General features: G+C 46.4%; 2 protein-coding genes across 2 annotated transcripts; one reads left to right on the top strand and one right to left on the bottom strand.

Annotated features, from left to right (window-relative positions):
* The first annotated feature begins 265 nt into the window (after positions 1–265).
* On the top strand, positions 266–6,049 carry tcp1 (t-complex 1). The gene is made up of 12 exons (XM_027031205.3): positions 266–557; positions 959–1,044; positions 1,136–1,264; positions 1,772–1,869; positions 2,016–2,126; positions 2,506–2,687; positions 3,133–3,259; positions 3,594–3,769; positions 3,968–4,091; positions 4,229–4,421; positions 4,713–4,876; positions 5,623–6,049. The coding sequence occupies exons 1-12, from the start codon at positions 485–487 to the stop codon at positions 5,834–5,836; spliced, it is 1,677 nt and encodes a 558-aa protein (XP_026887006.1). The 5' UTR covers positions 266–484; the 3' UTR covers positions 5,837–6,049.
* Positions 6,050–6,375: 326 nt separating this feature from the next.
* On the bottom strand, positions 6,376–8,516 carry LOC113590875 (inactive serine protease 35-like). The gene has a single exon (XM_027031203.3). The coding sequence runs from the start codon at positions 8,453–8,455 to the stop codon at positions 7,235–7,237; it is 1,221 nt and encodes a 406-aa protein (XP_026887004.2). The 5' UTR covers positions 8,456–8,516; the 3' UTR covers positions 6,376–7,234.
* Positions 8,517–21,850: the final 13,334 nt, after the last annotated feature.

The raw sequence follows: 21,850 nt of genomic DNA, 5'->3' as shown, positions 1-21,850 counted from the left end.
CTTTCATTTATGATGAAAGGTTTGCGAAGATTTGCTGGTAACTTTCAAAATGTATCATATGAAGCATCAAGTTCATTAAAAAAAAAAATAAATAAAAAAAAATTAAACGCGTCTTTGGCATAGATGGTATTGAAGTCGCCTCTGGGCGTGAGCCTGTAGGAGTCCTCCTAGCCGCTAGGGGGCGCGCAAACCTGACCAGACCACAGTCAGGAAGAGAACTACAGAAAACGTGGGAATTGTAGTTCTTTTTTTACCAAGCAGCCTGTTCTAGGACTCAGAACACACAAAGACAGACGCGGGCGAGGCAAACGTGTGAACGCGTCGTCCTTGTCCCGTATGTTGCCGTACGTTCGCTGATAGCGCGGTAGGTTTTGTCCTCGTGCTGCAGCAGCTTCGCTGATCTGGAACGTTCCGCGCGCGTCTTTACCCACAACGCAGCGCGAGCCCGTCTTCCTTTTCTCCGCTCGTGAAGTGGCTGCGCGAGATGTCCCTGCTGGAAGGTCCGTTAAACGTCCTCGGCCAGAGGACTACCGGCGAGTCCGTGCGGACTCAGAACGGTAAGCGCGTTCGGTTGGACGGCGCGGAGGCGGCGACCTCAGAAATCAAACTTCTAACCGGCTCACAGGCGCGCGCGTCCCCACGTGCGGACCGGCGCCACGCGGAATCCTCTCGCCGACGTTAGCTTAGCTTGGCTAGCTCGTTAGCTGCGCCGTTTTTTCGCGATTCGATGGTTCAGATGTGGCGGGATCGCCTGCGTGTGTTGGATTTTTCCAGCTAGTCGGTCCTAGCGGGAGCGGCTGGGTTAAGATGAGGTAGAGGCGAGGTTAGCAGCGGGGCCGCCGGTCACGCCCGTTAGCCGGCTGCCTTTCAGCGGTCAGCAGGCTTCAGTTTCACGCTGTTTGTATTTCTTTGTTGTTCGGTTTTTGTCTCCGTGTGACCCGGCTTCTCTCCCCCGCAGTCATGGCCGCGGCCTCCATCGCCAACATCGTTAAGAGCTCGCTGGGCCCGGTGGGCCTCGACAAAATGTTGGTGGACGACATCGGCGTAAGTACCGGAGCTTGGCGCAGCGCCGCGTCTGCACCGCCCACGCTCGCACCGCGGGCTGTAAAGGCCGTTTGTGTGTCTCCTGCTCCAGGACGTGACCATTACGAACGACGGCGCCACCATCCTGAAGCTGCTGGAGGTGGATCATCCCGCGGCCAAGGTCCTGTGTGAGCTAGCAGACCTGCAGGACAAGGAGGTCGGAGACGGGACCACGTCTGTGGTGAGGCGCCCGCTCCCCGTTAGCCGGTCACAGCCATTCGCATCAGCATCTCCAGTCTGGGGCGGGGGCCCGTTGCTATAGTTACCTTCATTTTTTAAGCACTTGCTCGGAGACACGTAACATATATTTCAGAAATGTGAGGTGCAGAGAATCGGCGTCCTGGCCTGATGTCACATGGCTTCGCGCTGTGGGGCTCATTACACTTCCAGCACAATGCTGAGTTCTTAAGTGCCATTACGATACACCACTGGCTGGGCTTTGTGAGGTGGCAGCGTAGGTGTGTCCTGTTTCAGTACCACCCCCTTCTGCTGCCAGTCAGGGCGTGTGGCTATGCTAACAGGACAGAAGAACTGCCTGTCGGGAGTGTGACGAGGTCTGCAGCCCCTCTCCTGCCGCCTCTACACGAGCGGATTGATCCGTACGTTGTTAGCGCGGTGCCAGTGTCTTCTCAGCCTTCGTGGCTGCGTGCTAATCCCGCCGCTGTTTCCCGTGGGTGCGTACGAACAGGTGATCATTGCTGCAGAACTGTTGAAGAGCGCAGACGAGCTGGTGAAACAGAAGATCCACCCCACCTCCATTATCAGTGGATACAGACTGGCCTGCAAGTGAGAGACGCCGTCTTCTGCTGGGGGCGGGGGCAGCCAGACCCTGTGCCCTCCACGTGTCTGGAACAGGCTTTCATGACCACTGGGATAATGTCTTTGGTTTTTTTCACCCTCTTCTGTTTTTTGTTTGTTTCTTCTGATTTCAGGGAAGCAGTTCGTTACATCAATGAAAATCTCACCATTGGCACAGACGACCTGGGCAGGGACTGCCTGGTCAATGCTGCCAAGACATCCATGTCCTCCAAGATCATCGGAGTGTATCCTCTCTGCTGCTCTGTGCATCTGTGGCAGCAGCTGAACCGAACTGCCCTGGTTGGGACCAAAGGAAAAATACACCTGCTGTGTTAAGAAATGTTACCAAGTCATTAGTGTAGATGTAGCCATCAGTAAACAGATTTAGTTCTGCAGGTTGTGTGTTGGAGGTAATGAGATGATTTGAGCCGTTAGCCATGTTTGCATCTCAGTACTTCAATCCTCTCCAAAACTTTAATCAAGATTGATAAAGGTGCAGTTTCCATGTAGTCAGCCTCCAGAGTGTTAGTGCACATGTGGTAAACGTTGTCTTTAGCGGAGTAACTGCAAACTGGAAGGCTTTGATGCGTGTCTGCTGTTGACCCTTGACCTCTGGACTGCTAGTGATGCAGACTTCTTTGCGAACATGGTGGTGGACGCCGCCATGGCGGTGAAGTTTGTGGACGGGAGGGGTGTGGCGCGCTACCCCATCAACTCCGTGAACGTGCTGAAGGCTCACGGACGGAGCCAGAAGGAGAGCTTCCTGGTCAACGGCTACGCCCTCAACTGCACCGTCGGCTCCCAAGGTGGAGGATGCGTTGATCTGATAACGGTGGGGGGGTGACTGGGGTGTGTGACCTACAGTCGGTGGTTTCTCTGTTCTACATCTACTCTGCCTGGTCATGGACGGATGAGGGGGCAGGTCAAGGGTTGTTGGAGTGGGCACCTCACCGTTAGTCCAGGAGGTTCATAGTGACACACTGGCTGACATGGCAGCAGATGCCAAATCATATTGCGCCGGCCATGTTCAGAACGGCCCGCTCTTAGCAGCCTAACAAGTTAAGACGTTTTGTCCGTAGAATTTGCCACCTGGGTTTTTTTGTATGAAAACGATGTTTGTATGAAAACTAGGATATTTGGCCAGGGTTTGTGTAGTAACTGACATCACATGTGAAGTGCCTTTGGGTGATGGCTTAGATGTTGTCAGTGGAGTGTGAGAGATAATAAGGGTGTGTGTGTGCGCGCACTCAGGTATGGTGAAGCGCGTGCAGAATGCTAAGGTCGCCTGCCTGGACTTCAGCCTTCAGAAGACCAAGATGAAACTGGGTGTGCAGGTGGTCATCAGTGACCCAGAGAAACTCGACCAGATCAGACAGAGGTAACACACACACTCGCATCACAGAGACCTTTTGCGGTCCCATTTCATTGCTGCCACACTTGCGGTAGTGTGTGTAGTTATACGCGTGGGATAAACGATGATCAACCTGAACCGTTTTTCACAGATACACACGCTGGTGTTTCTGATGTGTGTTCAGGCTGTACACATTATACGTCAAACACGCTCCACACACGCCTCTCTTTGAAGACTCAACATGACCACTGATGAGTCACCAGTGACCGTTCACCTTTTAATGTCCCAGCGCTGGGCTGAAGGCTTGCCTTAGTGTCGTGCAGATCCCCTCCGATAACGTCCTTTTCCCCACATGGCGCAGGGAGTCGGACATCACCAAGGAGCGCATACAGAAGATCCTGGCGTCAGGCGCCAACGTCGTCCTGACGACAGGCGGCATCGATGACATGTGCCTGAAGTATTTTGTGGACGTTGGAGCCATGGCTGTTCGGCGGGTGCTAAAGAAAGACCTCAAACGCATCGCCAAGGCAACTGGCGGTAAACCCCACCCACTAGTGTTTGTTTTAGTTTGTTTATGCAAAACCTGTGCGTTCTGTCAACATGTAGGCCACGCGCATGTTGTTTTGGTTTGGGAGCCGAAAAGCGCTTCTCTTCTGTTCTCCGTCGCCGGTGTGTGAATGCTTACGGTCTCTCTGCGTCTGTGTGTGTGTGTGGTTGTTTTTTGGCCCTCTGTAGCCACCATCTGCTCGTCCCTGTCGAACCTGGAGGGTGAGGAGACGTTTGAGGCGGCCATGTTGGGCCAGGCAGAGGAGGTTGTGCAGGATAGAGTGTGTGACGACGAACTCATCCTCATCAAGAAGTAAGAGCGTGACTCGCCACTTTTTGGATTTCATGACTCCGCGGTTTTTTTTTTTTTAAAGCTTGGTATTGACGCATATTCTCTCTCTCCATCCACCCCTCTCTCTTCACTTGCTCTGCCCCCCCCCCCCCCTCCAGTACGAAAGCACGTACGTCTGCCTCTATAGTCCTGCGGGGGGCGAACGACTTCATGTGTGATGAGATGGAGCGTTCCCTCCACGACGCCCTGTGTGTGGTGAAGAGGGTGCTGGAGTCCAAGTCAGTGGTTCCAGGAGGGGGTGCTGTAGAGGTGGCACTCTCCATTTACCTGGAGAACTATGCCACTAGCATGGTGAGGGGTGGTGGAGTTGGGGAGTGTGTGTGTTGGGGGGTTAAAAGATCCCATTTAATTTGCTGCAGTGCCTGTGGTGGTGTGTGCAGTTATACGCGTGGGAGACAGAAAACTGAGCTTGGGCAGTGACCGAGGGGAACTTGTACACCTTTACTGTGGGCTCCGCACACACACAGTCACTCCTGTATAGGTCACTAAAAACAAGCCATAATGTACTTGTGCACCAAGTATCAAGTTTTTAAATATTTTGAATGTGGCAGCGTTTGTCTGAAACCGTGCGTGTGTGTGTAGGGCTCGCGGGAGCAGCTGGCTATCGCGGAGTTCGCACGCTCCCTGCTGGTGATCCCCAAGACGCTGGCGGTGAACGCAGCTCAGGACTCCACCGACCTGGTGGCCAAGCTGAGAGCCTTCCACAACGAGGCCCAGGTCAACCCTGAGCGCAAGAACCTCAAGTGGTGAGATATATACACGCACACGCGTGCCTGTCAGTAGTGAGCTGTGAACACACACACTCTGTGTGTGTGTGTGTGTGTGTGTGTGTGTGTGTGTGTGTGTCTCTCTCTCTCTCTCTCTCTCTCTCTCACACGAACGATCCAGCAAACCTAAATTACTTTTGGACCCAACAACACCGGTCCGTCACACGTGCTCGTCGTATTACCAGGCACGTCCCAGGTGTCCCATCTACCACTAACACATACGTGTGTTAAATACGTCCATCGTGCATGGAGAAGCTCTGGTTGTAAGATGCTCGTAATATAAGCATGAGAGAGACATGTCCTTTAAGACATTCAGGTGGTTTTGGTCTTGTCCGTTCAGTATAATGAGACTAGAATGAGATAAATATCAGCGATTGCTTTTCTGTTCTCTGCAGTCTTCTAATGTCTGTGTTGCACTTGTTTTGAAATAAATAAATAAACCACAGAGGCCTCATAAATGTGTAGCATGCTAGCCTGCACTTCACTGCCTGGTCTCACTTGTTCAGGGACTGTTGACCTGCAAACAGCAGGGGGCAGCACTGGACCGAGACAGATTTACAAAGTAAGGCGTGCACAGGTCAAACCCCACCAGATGGATGCATTCAGTGTGCCAACAGGCAAAACCTCTTCTCCAGTATTTCCATATGATTTGTAAACTGGAGTCAACAGCTGTGCTGCTGGGACCATGTAAAGTGTGAGCTGTGTCTCTCTCCCTGTGTGTGTAGGATCGGTTTGGACCTGGTGAATGGGAAGCCCAGAGATAACAAGCAAGCGGGTGTGTATGAGCCCACCATGGTCAAAACCAAGAGTCTGAAGTTCGCCACCGAGGCCGCAATTACCATCCTGCGCATCGATGACCTCATCAAGCTTTTCCCAGAGCAGAAAGAAGGCGGTCCTTCTTACCAGGATGCCGTCCAGTCAGGCTCTCTGGAACAGTAAAGCCCACCTACTCGCTATTGGCTGGTTCTGGCGTGGGCCTGCTCAGCCATCTGTATTTATGAACATCGCCGCCTTTCAGTTGTAGTGTAGTCTATGCACTTCCTTGTGTGTGTTTTTGCTAGTGTGGCAACATGGCTGTCTACTATTGGAACTGTACCTAACAATTTGGTTTTGCTCTCTTGGAAGGAAATAAACAGTTTTGTGTGACTGAAATGGTTTGATTCTGTAATTACTCCCTTCATTTTTATACACAGACACTGAACATGCATATTACCTGTAGAGAATGCCCTCTGGTGAAAACAAGTCTTGATTTGTGAAGGACTTTTATTATGTAAAGGTCACAGAAAAGGGAACCAACACCAGCAACAACAAACTTCAAGGTGACATTGCAGTGAAAATCTGTTAACCTGCTTGTGGGCACCTTGAAACATGGCTTTATCCAACGCTGGCGGACACGCAGTCCTACTGTAAGTCTGCCCAGTCGTTTAGCTACTGTCGTGGGATAAAATTTTAAAGTGTGTTGGAGTGGGTTGGCATGTTAAATGTGAAGTGTTGAGTTTTCCTAGGGTGTTTGGGACTCTGATGTCGAGTTCTTTGCTGCATTGTCCATTTTTTTAATATATTTTTTAATGGTGTTCAACTGAATACTACAGCTCAGGGTATCTATCTGTAACAATTGTAATGCGATTAAAGGAGGAGTAAGTCATTTTTACCACCAAAAATGAGCAAAGAAAGTATTATTTTGACTTTTTTTTTCCCTCTGTGCAGCTCACATGATATGAATCAAAGCACTCTTGCAGTCTTCAAATGAACTAGTTCACGCTCCATATAGTGGGACCCCCACATGGAGGCGGTCATGTTTAAAATGGATTTGGTACAGAATCCCTACTACTAGGTGTCCGGTTCATTAGGCACTGGAAAAATGATTTATTGCTCCTTTAAGTGACAGTCTGGAGGTTCTGGTCATCTGCGCATCACACGTGAAAAGATTGGACGTTGAGCAAGTCCAGATGAAGATCACTGTTGTTATCAGAATCTCCCCACAGGTTACGGAGCCTGGACTTGGTTTGAGTGTGGCGACATGGACTACGATTGCTGCTGAGTTGCAATGTCAGTAATTGATTTTCTAATGTTTCTCCACCCAGGTCTCAGGACTCTGTTGGCGCATGTTTTCCAACCTGTGTGACCTGGTGTGACCTGGTGCAGGTGAACTGGGTACAGGGTTGGATCCAAACCGTGGACTGGCTGGAGGGTCCTGAGGACTGGGTTGAGAAACACTGCTATAATTTATGCATGTAAATATCCACCCACTGCTTATTGCAGTTTCTGGACGACATTTGTGCACTAGATACATCGGCTGTAGCTCAGCAAGAGAGAGCGCTTGCTCTCCACATCAGCTCAGACCAGCTGGCACTGGCTGGCATCTCCGTGGATCCAGTGGCATATCTGGGCAAACTTGGCAGGAGTGATCCGGACCGCCACGTTGTAGTCTGTCAGCGTTCCGTTCACATCCACCGACCTGTGTCCGGTAAAGACTCCGATCACCTTTCTGGTCCACCGGACCCCCCAGCCGCCTGGCTCCCGGAGCCTGACGTACACGCCGGCGCCACTGGAGCCGTCCTGGGCGTCGCAGTACTGGTACATCAGCTCCCCAGACTCCTGGGACACAGAGCAGAACCGGTACACCACTTTCCCCGGATGGTCATCGTCAAAGCCGGAGAAGTGGACGCGGCTGCCCAGGGTCGTCTGGGTGGGCGGAGCTGTGCCCAGGACCATGGGTTTCACCCGAGGCGACCTCTTCAGCTTAAGCAGGGCGTAGTCATAGTCAGGGGCGACGCGGCCGCCCACCTCATTCGTCCAGCCCTCGGGGACGTACATCTCCTGGACGCGTGTCCAGCGCAGTCCCGGGCGTTTAGGCACCGCCCTGCTCCTCCTCCTCCTCCTCTCCTTCTTTCTCTCTCTCTTCCCTCCGCTGCCTTCAAGGGCGTCGCCTCCCTCTGCTCCCCTTGCCTTGCCCCGCCCAAAGCCCCGCCCACCAGCACGCCTGGAGCGGCGCTTCATCACGCCCACACGCAGCCGGCCGCTCCCGCGCACGTAGTCGCGGCCGTCGTGGACGCAGTGGGCGGCGGTCAGCGCGTGCCGGGGCGACACCAGGATCCCGGAGCATCCCGTGGAGAGCTTCACGGAGGCGGCGAACGGGTACCTGGTGACGAAGCGCTCGCCCGTGATCACGAAGCGCCCGTCTGCGCCGTACACCTGCCTCTTCCTGCGTACGGGGCGCCCGTGCCTGCCGCCAGCAGCAGGGGGCGCCGCATCCTGCAGCGTCACCTCCGTCAGAGTCCGCGTCCCGTTCTCGTACAGCGTCTCGTAAGAGAGGAGGCGCTCCAGTTCGGCAAGCCCCGCTTCAGGAAGGTCCCGCTGGCACTCGATCCCGCACATGGGGCCGGGGTCTCCGGGCTGCACGGTGACGAACGCCGGGTTCTGGAGTCGCACGGTGCGTCTGTCCATCAGCAGTGGCACCATCGGCCTCGGCCAGCTGTAGTCTTCCTCGTCTCGCAGAGCATCTTGGGAGGCTGGAGCCAGGAACACCAGGCAGCACAGAAGAGCAAAGTGACCCATGACCCCTCACCCTGAGGTAGAGAGGACACCAGGACACCCAGTCAGGGTTATGGATCAGTAACCTCCACCAGATATTACAGGATCTGCAAGAAACTGAACACAAGCACCTTGACACCTCAGACATGACCTGTGAGGGCTCTCTGCTTGCCCTTTCTACCCTTAAAACCAACTCTCTGATTGGCTCTTGTTGTAGGCCACCAGCAGCCAAGCTCACAAGAGCACACTACTAGACCACTGTCCTATGCACCAGTGTGCCATTCGATTTTCAGAAAGTTGTTTCATTCTGAGGAGAGATTTGAGTTGTTTTCTTTCAGTAGGCCCAGGGCTTCACGAGGAGAACTAGGTCTAATGTTATGTGGTATACAGGTCTGAAGAGGGCGCTGTTGATTTGGTTTTGAGACCAGCGTTTCCCTCAGCGAGCGGGGACGGGACCGTTGGGGACCGTTGGGGAACGATGGTTAACGCGACTTGGAGCCTGGTGTATTGGTCATACTAATGTCGATGAACGTAGTGTACATTACAGTATTATACATTATTATGCACAACAGACGAAAATATTACTGCACGAGATACTTTAGAATGACTACAATAAAGAATAATATTGTATATGCAGCACTGATAGATAGAACAGGCATTAATTATGAATTTCATTATTAGTTTCTATGATGTTGATTTATTTCACCTGTTCAGAATTGCAATGGTGAACAATATTGCAGGTGCAGAATTGTACTGCTCATTGGCATGGCCTGAGGCAGCTGAGAGATGATTAAAGCTAATAAAGAGCACTGTTCAAACGTGCAACCTACCTTTGTGCATTCAAAACGGGCGGGCAGGATAAATGTGTCGTTATCCTCCGGTATACGGAGTGCCTGTCTTCATCACACGGTGAAGTGAATAACGCACAGCGGTAGCCACACACGCAAACAACCCCGTGCTGCACTTCTTATGCTCCACAGTGGGTGTGGATGAGCTGAGAAGAAGGAGAACTGTTGGAGTGCCTGTGGAGAACACACCCACCCTGACATAGCAAATGAGAAGCTCTGGCACAAACCCCCATGCCTGCAGGTGAAAGGTCAGAGCCATGTCTCTGTGTGCAGCTGTGAAGGAGAAAGCTTTAACCATGAAGGGCACTTTCTGATGTTCTCCATAGTCATGATTATATTTATCTGACACTCTTATCCAAAGCATCTTACAATTATGACTGAATACAACTTGAGTAAATGAGGGGCTCCTTGCTCAGGGGCCCAACAGCAGCAACTTGGCAGTGGTAGAACTTGAACCAGCAACCTTCCAATTACAAGGCAAGTACCATAACCACTGAGCTACCACTGCCCTGTGACTTATTCTGGCATGGCTATTGGAAAAATATTACATGTGGAGCTGCATTTCCACTGGTTCTCTCAGTGGTTTTCACTGGATATAGTTAATGTTCATGTAGCGGTATATACACTAACCGGCCACGTTATTAGGTACACCTGCTCGTTAACGCAAATATCTAGTCAGCCAATCATATAGCAGAAAAATTTTGGCATGTAGACATGGTCAAGACGACATATTGAAGGGTGCCTCTCTTGTGAGCTAAGAACAGGCAACTGAGGCTAAAATTCGCATGGGTTCACTAAAATTGCACAATAGAAGAGTGGAAACCCTATACCTGCTCTGACGAATCTTGATTTCTGCATGTCCATCTCTTTATGACGACTGTGTCCCCATCTTCTGATGGTCACTCCCAACACGATAAACGTGCTACGTCACAGGAGATTCTCATCATGAATGTGAAGCTGACAAATCATGTAGTAACCGCATGATGTTTCATGTCACTATGGACCAACCTCTCTGAGGAACATTTCCAGCACCTTGATGGAGGAGAATTAAAGCAGTTCTGAAGGCAGAAGGGGGTCCAACCCGGTACTGCCGTGGCGCACCAACTCAGCGGCTGGTGAGTGATTCCTCTGCAGGACTCTGAAGCATCGCTGCTCTGCACGTGGTTTTGTGATCTTCTGTGGAATGGATTTACCAGCCTGCAGAATGTAGAAGTTTGACCACTAATAATGCCCACTAACATTACTGAAACAGCCTGGGAGACTGCATAGCCATCTCTCTCTCTCTCTCTCTCTGTCTGTGGGTGTGTGTATCTAACCGTCTCTGTGTCTGTCCACCTTTGGTCTATCTGAAACACACGGGTCAGACCTATCTCAGACTGACAACACTCCCACCCCCTGTATAAGACTAAGTCGAGTGCCATGCTTACACATACACCCATTGGTTGTGGTTGCAATAGATTTGAATAGCTCCAGGAGTGATTGATTCCTGTCCAGCAGTAACTCTCCCATGCTGCATTTATGTGGAAAGGTTCCTATAACACAGTATAACTGGTGGAACTCAACCCCAGATCACAACACCAGCACAAAACACTGAGAGAGTGGGGTTATGGGTGGATCTAATTACAGTTGGGTGATCCTGATGGGGTGGGGGGTGGGGTTCCTGGATGAGTGTTCCTGGATGAGTGTTCCTGGCTGGGTGTTTCTTTTACTTTGTCTGGTTTGTGTCTTTAAAATTCCCATTATGAAGAACTGCAGATGTACTACTGCTCCACAGCATCTGAGATAAGGGCAAAGGTCAAGTGCTTAGACGGTTTGGGAAAGTTCTGTCTCCAAGGAGAATCATTTTCTTTCTTTCTTTCTTTCTTTCTTTCTTTCTTTCTTTCTTTCTTTCTTTCTTTCTTTCTTTCTTTCTCTCTCTCTCTCTCTCTCTCTCTCTGCAATCTGTCGTGTTTTTTTCTTGTATATATCAGCCAGTTAAACAGAATTTGTTGTTTATGGAAACAGTTTGTTAGAGGGAAGGAGAGCGACAATGTTGGGAGTGAATACAGGTGTGTGTGTGTGTGGTTTCTGTGCAGTTATTTTTCCTCATAGGTGTGTGTGGAACTGTTTTTTTCCATCCTACAACACACCATATTGTGTTAAACTTTCCTGCCAGTGTTCTGCTAAGTACCTGTGATGAGGGTGATGTTCTGTCGCGCGTCTGCGTTGACGGCGATGTTGTTGTGTGTCTGCGTTGAGGGAAGTTTTTTTTTAAGGGCAACTGTAGTTAGAAAGATGGCTTCTTATCCTGAGCAGCCTTCATGTTCAGTGATGCTCTCAGACTTCTGCCTATGGAGGCAAGGTTAGGCTGCTTTACTGGGAATCACAAGTCTCACTGATGCGATGCAACCTTCCCAAGACAGGGATGGAACTCCAGAACCATGCTGGGATTGGGACTGAACTCCAGAATCACACAGGGATTGGGATAGAATTCCAGAACCATGCAGGGATGGAACTCTAGAGCCACGTAGGGAATTTTATTTTCCCTGAGCAAAAGTGGAGACCTCATGCGCCTTATGTTGAGTTGGCAGTGAAATGGGAACTCGCTGCTCTGGAGCACAGAGACAGGGTGGATTTTGTGTGTGTGTGTAGGAAGAGATCTGAAGATTAATTACTGTGATTATTTGTCCATGGGTGATTACTCCACTCAAGACTACACATGGCCTGGAGCTGATTGCAACTGGCTGGAGTCTCTTCAGATAGAATCCATTATTATGCCATAATTCAGAGAGAGAGAGAGATGTTTAATTAGAGCCAAAAGGTAATGGCACTCACATATCAACTAGTGCAGCATGATTACAAAAAACAAGAAACAAAACCATAAACACCGAACAATGCACACAAATGGCAACATCAACATCGAATATCTTACATGAACATCTAACAGGTACACAAACATCCAACACCTACACGAACAATGACCGACCACACACACACACACACACACACAGGGGTTTAAATACATATATAATGAAACAGAGAACTGGGTGCATGTGTGTGTGTGTGTGGTCGGTCATTGTTCGTGTAGGTGTTGGATGTTTGTGTACCTGTTAGAGCGTGGTCACAAACAAGTCACAAGTCACAATGAACACAGTCAACAGTGAACTCCCACTGCTCGTGGTGGGCTGTACCACGTGATCTGTGCGAAGGGGAGCATACCGTGACGGTGGCACAGTTAGAGGTCGTATGGCGGTGTCAGAGGTCATGTGCAGCTGTCAAGTCAGTAACATATGTTGACGGAGCAGGACCTGTAGGAGTGTCAATGAATCTGTTTCATTAGTATCTTCTGTTCAGTTTCTTGTGTTCATTTTACAGGTAACTAGAGTGAGACCTTCATCATTATGGAGACAGGCAGTGGTTTGCGTGGAGGATTATGGGAGTGCGTATGTTGTGAACCAAGCAGAGAGTGCATAGAAAAATTAAGGTTTTCTTAAGTATGCAAATGGTAGCCAATCAGCACCGCGTGGGGCCTGTCATCCTGTGATGTCAAGCCGTAACCTGGATTCAGGGTGCTTATGCTGATCGGTGCTGTGTCGGGGTTTTCGGTGCTTTTCAAAACAACTTTGTGCGAACACAGAGACGTATTTAAACGTGTGTGTGTCTGGAGAAAGTGTGTGTGTGTGTGTGTGTGTGTGTGTGTGTGTGTGTGTGAGGTGCAGGGGCTGCTTACTTAAGACTGATAACAGTTTTTACATGCCTGTTTATGCACAAGTCTGTTTATGCACAAGCGGATCAACGTGGAACGTGTGTGTGTGTGTGTGTGTGTGTGTGTGTGTGTGTGTATATATATATATATATATATACACACACACACACACAACTCTCTACAAGTTATTAAACTTGTCAACACTTGTGTTTCTATACTTCCTCTGTATAACCAAAAATGAACCCTAAGAGACACACACACACACTTTTTCACTCTCCTTCTGTCTTTCTCCCACATTAAAGCTCTGTTCATTCCACACATACTCTAGCGTGATTTGTGCCTCCCTGCGCTTGTGGCTTAGCCGATGTACATTAACTGCACAGCGATCACATCTGTGTCGGTTAACCCTGAGATAACAGTATGGCGATCACATGACCAAACATGTGTCAGTTACCCCGAGACCAGACTAGGGAGTGTCCCCTAACCCCATTAGCCTGCTCAGAGACCAGAGGAATGCACGCAGGCATTATGGGATTGAAGGTTGACTCACTGTGACCTTCATCCTCAACCTTCTCTTCTTCATCCTGTTAGGGGTGGTTTTGCGAGGAGATTTACCCCAATACATATACCCCCATACAAATGCATATACCCCAATTTAAATACATATACATACATACATACAGTTTGCTTGCACAGCTGATGAACCTCTGTCCATTCTGTTTCCCTGGAAACTCTGCGTACATTACTACAATTCTGAATATATATAGGTATATGATGTAGATATTGATAATGCAGTGTGCGCTTGCGTGCATGCGTGCATGGGTTAGGGAGGTGAGAGGGGAGGAAGTCTTCTCCCTCTCCGCACAACCCCTCCCAGAATGCACCAGGGTATCAGTTAGATTTGAGTTCACTGAAGCACAAAGATGGTTATAAAAGATCATCTGGAATTGATGTTGTAATTACCTATAATTTAACATAATTACAACCATCACTGTTTCTTGATTTAACTCCACGTTGGTTTGGACCTCCACAACTATATTTTTAACACACACACATCTCAATTCTTCTTGTGTCCAGTAGTTCTGATTTGGTTTTTCAGTACAGTTGTTAGTGTGCTTACATTCTTTAATGCTCACAAGTGCTTGTTCTCTCTCTCTCTCTCTCTCTCTCTCTCTCTCTCTCTCTCTCTCTCTCTCTCTCTCTCTCTTATCTGTCTGATTTATTGTTGTGTTCCATTTTACTAAAGATCTGATTCTGGGGTAAAAAAAAAAAAAAAGCCCTCACATTGCTTGTGTGTGTGGGCATGTCTGCAAGTGTGTGAGACAGCACATGAGAGGTTGTTTATGTTTATATATGTTGTGTGTGAGATGAGGAGATTTTGTGTGTGTGTGTGTGTGTGTGTGTGTGTGTGTGTGTGTGTGTGTGTGTGTGTGTGTGAGAGCGACATGCTCCTCATGCTGTGTTCAAGTAACACTGTGTTTGATAGTCTGGGTGGTCCCCACTAATGCTTTCCAACACCACCACCAAAGAACTGTAGAAGATGCATAAATAAAACTATCACATCATCTCCTTTTAGCATCCAGCGACCCCCAGCCTGATTGACCCCGGACTGGCTTAGGAGGGCGGTTTCCATGACCCTGACTCTGACCCTGACTTCTGCTCAATCCAAACGCACTGCAAGCAAGTGAAACAGGTGCACCTGTGCTATTTAATCATCATTTTAAAAATAAATAAATAAATAATAATAATAACTATTCTAATACCTCTAAATATGTGCACCTGTTCTATTTAATCATCATTAAAATAATAATAATAACTATTCTAATACCTCTAAATATGTGTACCTGTTCTATTTAATCATTAAAATAATAATAATAATAATAATAATAATAATAATAACTATTCTAATACCTCTAAATATGTGTACCTGTTCTATTTAATCATTAAAATAATAATAATAATAATAATAATAACTATTCTAATACCTATAAATATGTGTACCTGTTCTATTTAATCATTAAAATAATAATAATAATAATAATAATAATAATAATAACTATTCTAATACCTCTAAATATGTGCACCTGTTCTATTCAATCATCATTAAAATAATAATAATAACTATTCTAATACCTCTAAATATGTGTACCTGTTCTATTTAATCATTAATAATAATAATAATAATAATAATAATAATAATAATAATAATAACTATTCTAATACCTCTAAATATGTGCACCTGTTCTATTTAATCATCATTAAAATAATAATAATAATAATAATAATAATAATAATAATATTATTATTATTATTATTATTAACTATTCTAATACCTCTAAATATGTGCACCTGTTCTATTTAATCATCATTTAAAAAAATAAAAAATAAAAACAAATAATAATACAAATAATACCTCTAACACCTCTAACACACACTTCTAATTTCTCCAGCATATTCAGTTTCAAATCATTTCTTACTTTCTTTCGTTTTCCATACCATCCCTAAGTTTCAACCTCACTGTGTTTACCTGGGCTGTGGTCCTCTGGGCTGAAGCTCTTTCTCAGTTAGTGGTGTCTGGTGAAAGGCTCCAGGCGTGAGTGGGGAGTGCATGCGTCTGTCAGGGACTGTGGCTGTCCACACTAGTGTCCCGCAGTCAAGCCATTTACAGAGTCACATCTAGACGTGTTTTAACTGTGCTGAGTCAGAGATCGCCAAACCCCAACCGTGGCCACTTCTCATTTAGTGTTTCACTTAGTTTCAGCAGTTTCTGTGTAATTTAATGTGTGATTTACAATACAAAATGGCACTAAATTGCACTTTCAGCAATGAATGGGGGGGGGACTCCAGCCCATGTGTGCTGTTTATCACAGCTGAGAACGTGTGCATCGGTCAGCGGGGAGAGTCAAGTGTTTATCACAGCTGAGAACATGTGCATCGGTCGGCGGGGGAGAGTCAAGTGTTTATCACAGCTGAGAACGTGTGCATCGGTCGGCGGGGGAGACTCAAGTGTTGTTTATCACAGGGGTAAATCTGATGATGTGTGCCAGTGTGGGAATGATGAAGGAAACATAAGGTATCACACACACACACACACACACACACACACTTGCATGCAGACATGCACATGCTACAGACCCTCACACACAAACAGTAACTGCCTGTCATTCGCACCGTTTCCAGTTTGAACATGTGTGTGTGAAACGTATCCCACAATGCCATGGAGACTGGGTGTGGGGAGTTTTGGCTATCAAAAGCATCAGTGAACATTTATGTTGTGTTGATGGCTGGAAATAGTATCCATATATAAGTCTAGAACTGAACAGCTTTTCACCCAAGCAGGTGTGTGTGTGAGCAGGGAACTCGGCACACCGTGCTGCATTCCAGCGCTCCAGGAGCAGAGCCGAGCATCCTAGCTCTGCCAAAGCTCTCGGGCTGCTGGATGGAGTCTTTACTGGGATTAAGGTTTGAATCCCAGCTGTAGCAGACACGATGCAAAGCTCTTCATTGCTGAAAAGTTCATGTTTTTGTGATTACAGATCCACACCTAAATCTAGGCCTTACTACAGCCTTACAGGCAGGAACCGGCCCCTCAGGCTATGTGGATGCTAGTCCTGTTGGGCAGGATGGTGTGGCTTTGCTGTGCTGTTTGTCTCGTGGTTACTCCAGTGCCTCGGGCACCTCTGAGTGTGCCATTCGCACGTTTGCAATCACACAGCCAAACCATAACGTCAACAACAGTGTCAGGAGGCTGCCTGCGATACTGCCTAAGCTGACATTTAACACACTTTCTGTTTTCAAAGCTAAATCATGTCCTTGGGACAGCTAGGATTTAAACTGTCAAATTTCAAACTCCACACTGCAGTTACTCGTCGGAAAAGAACCTAAAACCTTAAACTATGCCTCAACTTTTTAGACCTCAGGTAGCCACTCCCTCTAGCAGGAGGAGACTTTGGTACACTATGACGATGCATTTTTATGGACTGGCCGTGACACGTTGCTTGTGTTGAAGCTGTTAGCCAAACCTTAGCACGGATGTTAATGTAGTTGAACGGAGATATTGTAGATAAACTCTGGAAGGCAGTAGTGGTGGGATCTGAAATCTCTTCCTGTGAATCAGAGCCAGAAGATTAATGTGAAAAAATGTGAATTGGCTTTCGTGAAAGCAGTGTAGCATGTGCCAGTCACGTTAGCGTTTGGCTCCAGTAAAGAGCACACTGATGTACAATAGATCCTCCCTGATCTGACAGGCCTATCTGAGGGATAGAGGTTTATAGGAAATTGAGAGAGAGAGAGACTGTGTGCGTGATGGGTGAAAATACTACAGCCAAAGTAATTTGTCACAGTAATTTGCATTTCTAAACTGGACTTGCTCTGGGCTGGATCAGCAAGTTTGGCAGTGCTATGATGTGATCGGGTGTCCCATTTGTTATGGAGATTCAACTGATATAAACAGACACTTCTTCACTCTGATCAGTCCTGCTATACACCAGACCATGTGAGTTCACTCGTCTTAAACGCATTCAACAATGTCTTGTTCTGTCAAAGTAGCAGTGGGTGTACAATAACTCTGGCCCACTTTCTGTATCTCTTAATATCGACTCTGGTCAAATATTGGAACTAGTTAAGTCACAGCTCCCTCTGGTGGATGCTTTGGTAGTGTACTAGTCAAGTCAAATTTATTTATACAGTGCTTTTACAACATCCATCCATCCATCCATATGTCCGAGTCCAAGCCCCCAGTGAGAGAGCCAAGGGCAACAGTGGCAAAGAAAAACTAAAGTTCTCTAAGGTACTGTGGGGCAAGACCATTCAGTGCTTTGTAGGTAATTAGAAGTATTTTATACTCAGTACAAAATTTTCCTGGGAGCCAATGTAAAGTAGCTAAGATAGGAGTGATATGATCAAAATCTTCTAGTAAGAACTCTGGCTGATGCGATCTGAACTAGCTGGAGCTTGTTTAAGCACATAATGGTACAGTCAGGTAGTATGCTTTACAGTAGTCCAATCTGGAAGTAGTAAATGCATGGACTAGCTTTTCTGCATCATGTGAAGAGAGCATGTTCCTAATCTTTGAAATGTTCCTGAAGTGGAGAAAGGCGGTCCTAGAAATATTGTTTACATGAGCTTCGAATGAGACACTGGGATCCATAATAACTCCATAATCTTTAACAGTTAGAAAAGATGTGATTGGGAGACCATTGAGGCTCATTGAGTAATTAGAGAGTGAGGACCTCGCTGTCTCTGAGCCTAATAGAAGCACCTCTGTTTTGTCAGGATTAGCGTAGCAGAGGAAACTAGCAGTGTTTGCTTATAGTGTCACCTAGAGGTAGCATATATAAAGCAAAGGCCCTAGAACAGATCCTTGTGGGACACCATAGTTAACCTTGTATGGTGAAAAGTCTCCATTTATTTTGACGAACTGGTAAATGATCCAAAAACATTTTTGAGTCTGTTTAATAAATTATTGTATTCTATGGTGTCAAATGCTCCGCTGAGGTCAAGCAATATAAGCAAAATGCTGCCTGAAAGACTTCATGTATCTGGTTCTGATTCAGGTATGAGCTTAGCTGCTGAGCTACAGCTTTTTCTAGGATCTTGGAAATCAATGGAAGGTTTGAGATCGGCCTGTAGTTTGACAGCTGATGTGTCGAGGTTAGATTTTTTAATAAGTGGTCTGATTACTGCTAATTTGAATGATTTAGGAACGTAGCCAAGGTTCAAGGAGGAGTTTGTTAAATTTAGTAAAGGTTCAGTTACTTCAGGTAGGATTTCCTTAAAGTGTGTGGGCAGTGACTCTAGTAAGCAAGTGGGGGATTTTGAGTGTGAGATCAAAGGTATAAGTTCTGGCTCTTGGATCGGTGTAAAGGATTCTAGAGTTGTTTTTGGCTTGGTTGTTCTGATCTCTACCTGCCCGATGTCATGTTAATAATCTGAATGTTATCTCTAATGTGCTTAATGTTCTCATTAAAGAAATTCATGAACTCATTACTACTGTATAGTAATGGGAACCCCAGACACAGATGATGAGTCTGGGAGATTTGCAATAAATCTCGATGCAGCGGTTGAAGCGATCTGTTGTAGATGTAGCTACTCTCTCATTACACATGAGAGAGAGAGAGAGAGGGAGAGAGAGGAAAGATTTTCTGATACGAGTATGAGAATGTGTGTGTGTGTGTGTTTGTACATACGTGCATCTGTGCAGATATGGGTTCCAACAGCTTGAAATGCGTTTACATACCCACAGACTGAGGAAAAAGAGAGGCTGTATTTTTATATATATATGAGAGAGAGAGAGAGAGAGAGAGAGAGAGTTATTGTATTAATTTAGTTACAGTTCTGCTTAGAACAAAAAGTCTTTTTGACTATCTTTGGGAAGTGAATTATAGTTAAAAATTAACACGTAAATGGGTTTAATATCACAGAGCTTTGACTACTCTGTGTATGAGAAAAGGTCTGCCTATCTATCTATCAGGAAACGGACTGGTGAGAACTACACTAATACAGCAAAACCACTGAAGGCATTTTTCTTCCTCTTACATATTACCATGGTAACATGTTCAGCAGCAAAGGTTTCTTAGCGTCTTTGAATGCTGACAGTCCACTCAATTGTACTATCACTGTCCACTCAACTGGTGTTACATTCAATATCAGTGTAGCATTCAGATACAGAACTCTCTGCTAAACCTACTTCCTGGACTAAGCCACACTCTGCTGGGTGCACCACTCTGAGGGGTGCAGCACTCTGAGAGGTGCACCACTCTGATGGGTGAAGCACTCTGATGGTTTGCTTGACCAAACCTTGTGAAGTCCTGCTGAAAATTGTTGTCAGATTCCTGAGACTCCAGTGATAACTGAAACTATATCTGGATGTTTAATCTCTTCAGATGTTTAATCTAGTTAGATGCTCTCGGATCTTCGTTGTACTGATTGTATTTTCCTCCTGGTCTGTTTTATTTATGGATTTGTTTGGAATTTCTCTCCTAATTCCCTTTTGTTATCTGAAGAAGAATTATTAGCATTATGAAGATGATGTCAGTGTTTTATGCCTTTGTGGGGAAGTGCGGATAAGCAGACAAGATGTGGGTTAAAGGACATGCGTGTACACACACACACACACACACAAACTTCAGTAAAGGACTAGAGCACTGAGCATCCAGAGGAATCAGTGATGCTCTGAGACGTGTAGATTCACATGCTACATGCTACATGCACGACACGTATCATACACGTGTTGTGGGGCATCTGCACATGTTCCAGAGTGCATATCTGAATCTCTGAGAATGTACAATGGCTTAAGCATATGGACATGAGCATGTGTGTGTGAAATTTTGTATGAATTTATGCAAGCTTGTATTCTCTCCGAAAATGTGTGTGTTTGTGGTGTAGATGTGTGTTTTGATGTGTCTGTGGTCTGAAGTGACTAATACCCAACATCTCATCATTTCCTGTGTAACTTTTACATGTTATTACACCCAGATGTTTGTTTAATGTCGGCTCACTGCAGCATTGTGGTTCCTCTCTGCGGGCCCTGTCATGCTGTGGAAACTGCAGGTGATTCCTATAGATGCTTATTATTTAACAGTCTTTAAAACACAAGGTCTTTACAGGGTTTTTTACATGGATTACAGCTCGTGAATGGGTAACTTCACACTCTCACACACCCCTGAGCCAGCTTGTGAATGGATCGCTAAATGTTAATAACATTTTATTAGTATGAAATCTATAGACGTTAAACAGCTTTTTCGTATATAAGGGGGTGTGTATGAAAAATATTTTTACTGTATATTAAAGGGGCCATAATTGTGTAAAAAACATAAAACTTTGTAAAAATATTTTATAACCAACTCCTGATATTTTACAGATCTTTTGCACATGGGTATGGATTTTTTGTAAGTGAATTTTGCCGTAATGAGTACAGGGCTTTGTGGTCTGGGAACTTTTCCATCCTGCATGCCCTCAATCTGTGTGTGTGTGTGTGTGTGTGTGTGTGTGTGTGTGTGTGTGTGTGTGTGTGGTTCTGAGGTGCAGGGGTTCTGTGACACATCCGAGCAGAGCAGACTACATCAGGCCTGACACAGACCTGCTGTTCTTAGTCTTGTTCAAAGCCAGATCCTCAGAGCACACACACGCACACATTTCAGCTACTATATTTAGATTAAATGGGTCTTATGTAAAGAAAAGCGTTCAGACGGAGCAGGACGCCCGCAAAAACACGCATGTCTGTGCGTTTTATTTGCCTTCTTTAACACACCACGTTCAGCCTGATATGAACTAAAGAGCCAAGCCTGGAGTACTACGGCCTGGTTTCAGTAGTTACTCAGCATCAGTCCACCTGGTTTCAGTAGATACTTGAGACCACACTGCATTAGTTGATCTTTGTTAACTGTTTCATGCTATCATTATTGTTAATAATGGGATACAAGATGTACTATATGGAATCAATCCTGATATGTTCTCAGACATTACACCACCACACTACGTGTATGAGGTGATGTGCAGGTCATTTTTTCCTATAAACATCACTGCTGTCTCATATTTGTGGCAAAGTTCAGAGACCCAGTAATTCCTGACACCAAAAACCACATGAGGTCAAGGGATGGAGACAGAAGAGATATGAAATGAGAAATGAAACTAGACAAACTCTGACTCCTCTGTTAGGCAGGTTCTTCAAAAGAAGAGAAAACAATGTCAGTCAACACTGTCACTGCACATGACAAGCCAGTCTTGATCCCCAAACATTGTACAAGGACCTCCAGCTCCTTTTAGTGGAAGAACCAGTGCTGGAGCCAGACCTCCTTCCAGAAGGTGTGTGATTACACTCAGACGCTCTTATCTAGAATGAGGTGTGCTTGTTTTTTCACTATGGTGCTATACTTGCTTGCTGGG

This window comes from Electrophorus electricus, chromosome 21 (assembly GCF_041902795.1).
Source record: "Electrophorus electricus isolate QZ-2024a chromosome 21, ASM4190279v1, whole genome shotgun sequence".
NCBI classification, from domain to species: domain Eukaryota; kingdom Metazoa; phylum Chordata; class Actinopteri; order Gymnotiformes; family Gymnotidae; genus Electrophorus; species Electrophorus electricus.
This window is presented reverse-complemented; position numbering and strand designations above follow the sequence as displayed.

What these genes read in the sequence shown, in the direction of transcription:
- tcp1 (XM_027031205.3), top strand. Translation starts at nt 485, where the DNA reads ATGTCCCTGCTGGAAGGTCCGTTAAACGTCCTCGGCCAGAGGACTACC. An exon ending in GTCCGTGCGGACTCAGAACG is followed by an intron (nt 558 to 958) that starts GTAAGCGCGTTC and finishes TCTCCCCCGCAG; the next exon opens with TCATGGCCGCGGCCTCCATC. An exon ending in CATCGCCAAGGCAACTGGCG is followed by an intron (nt 3,770 to 3,967) that starts GTAAACCCCACC and finishes GGCCCTCTGTAG; the next exon opens with CCACCATCTGCTCGTCCCTG.
- LOC113590875 (XM_027031203.3), bottom strand. Translation starts at nt 8,455, where the DNA reads ATGGGTCACTTTGCTCTTCTGTGCTGCCTGGTGTTCCTGGCTCCAGCC.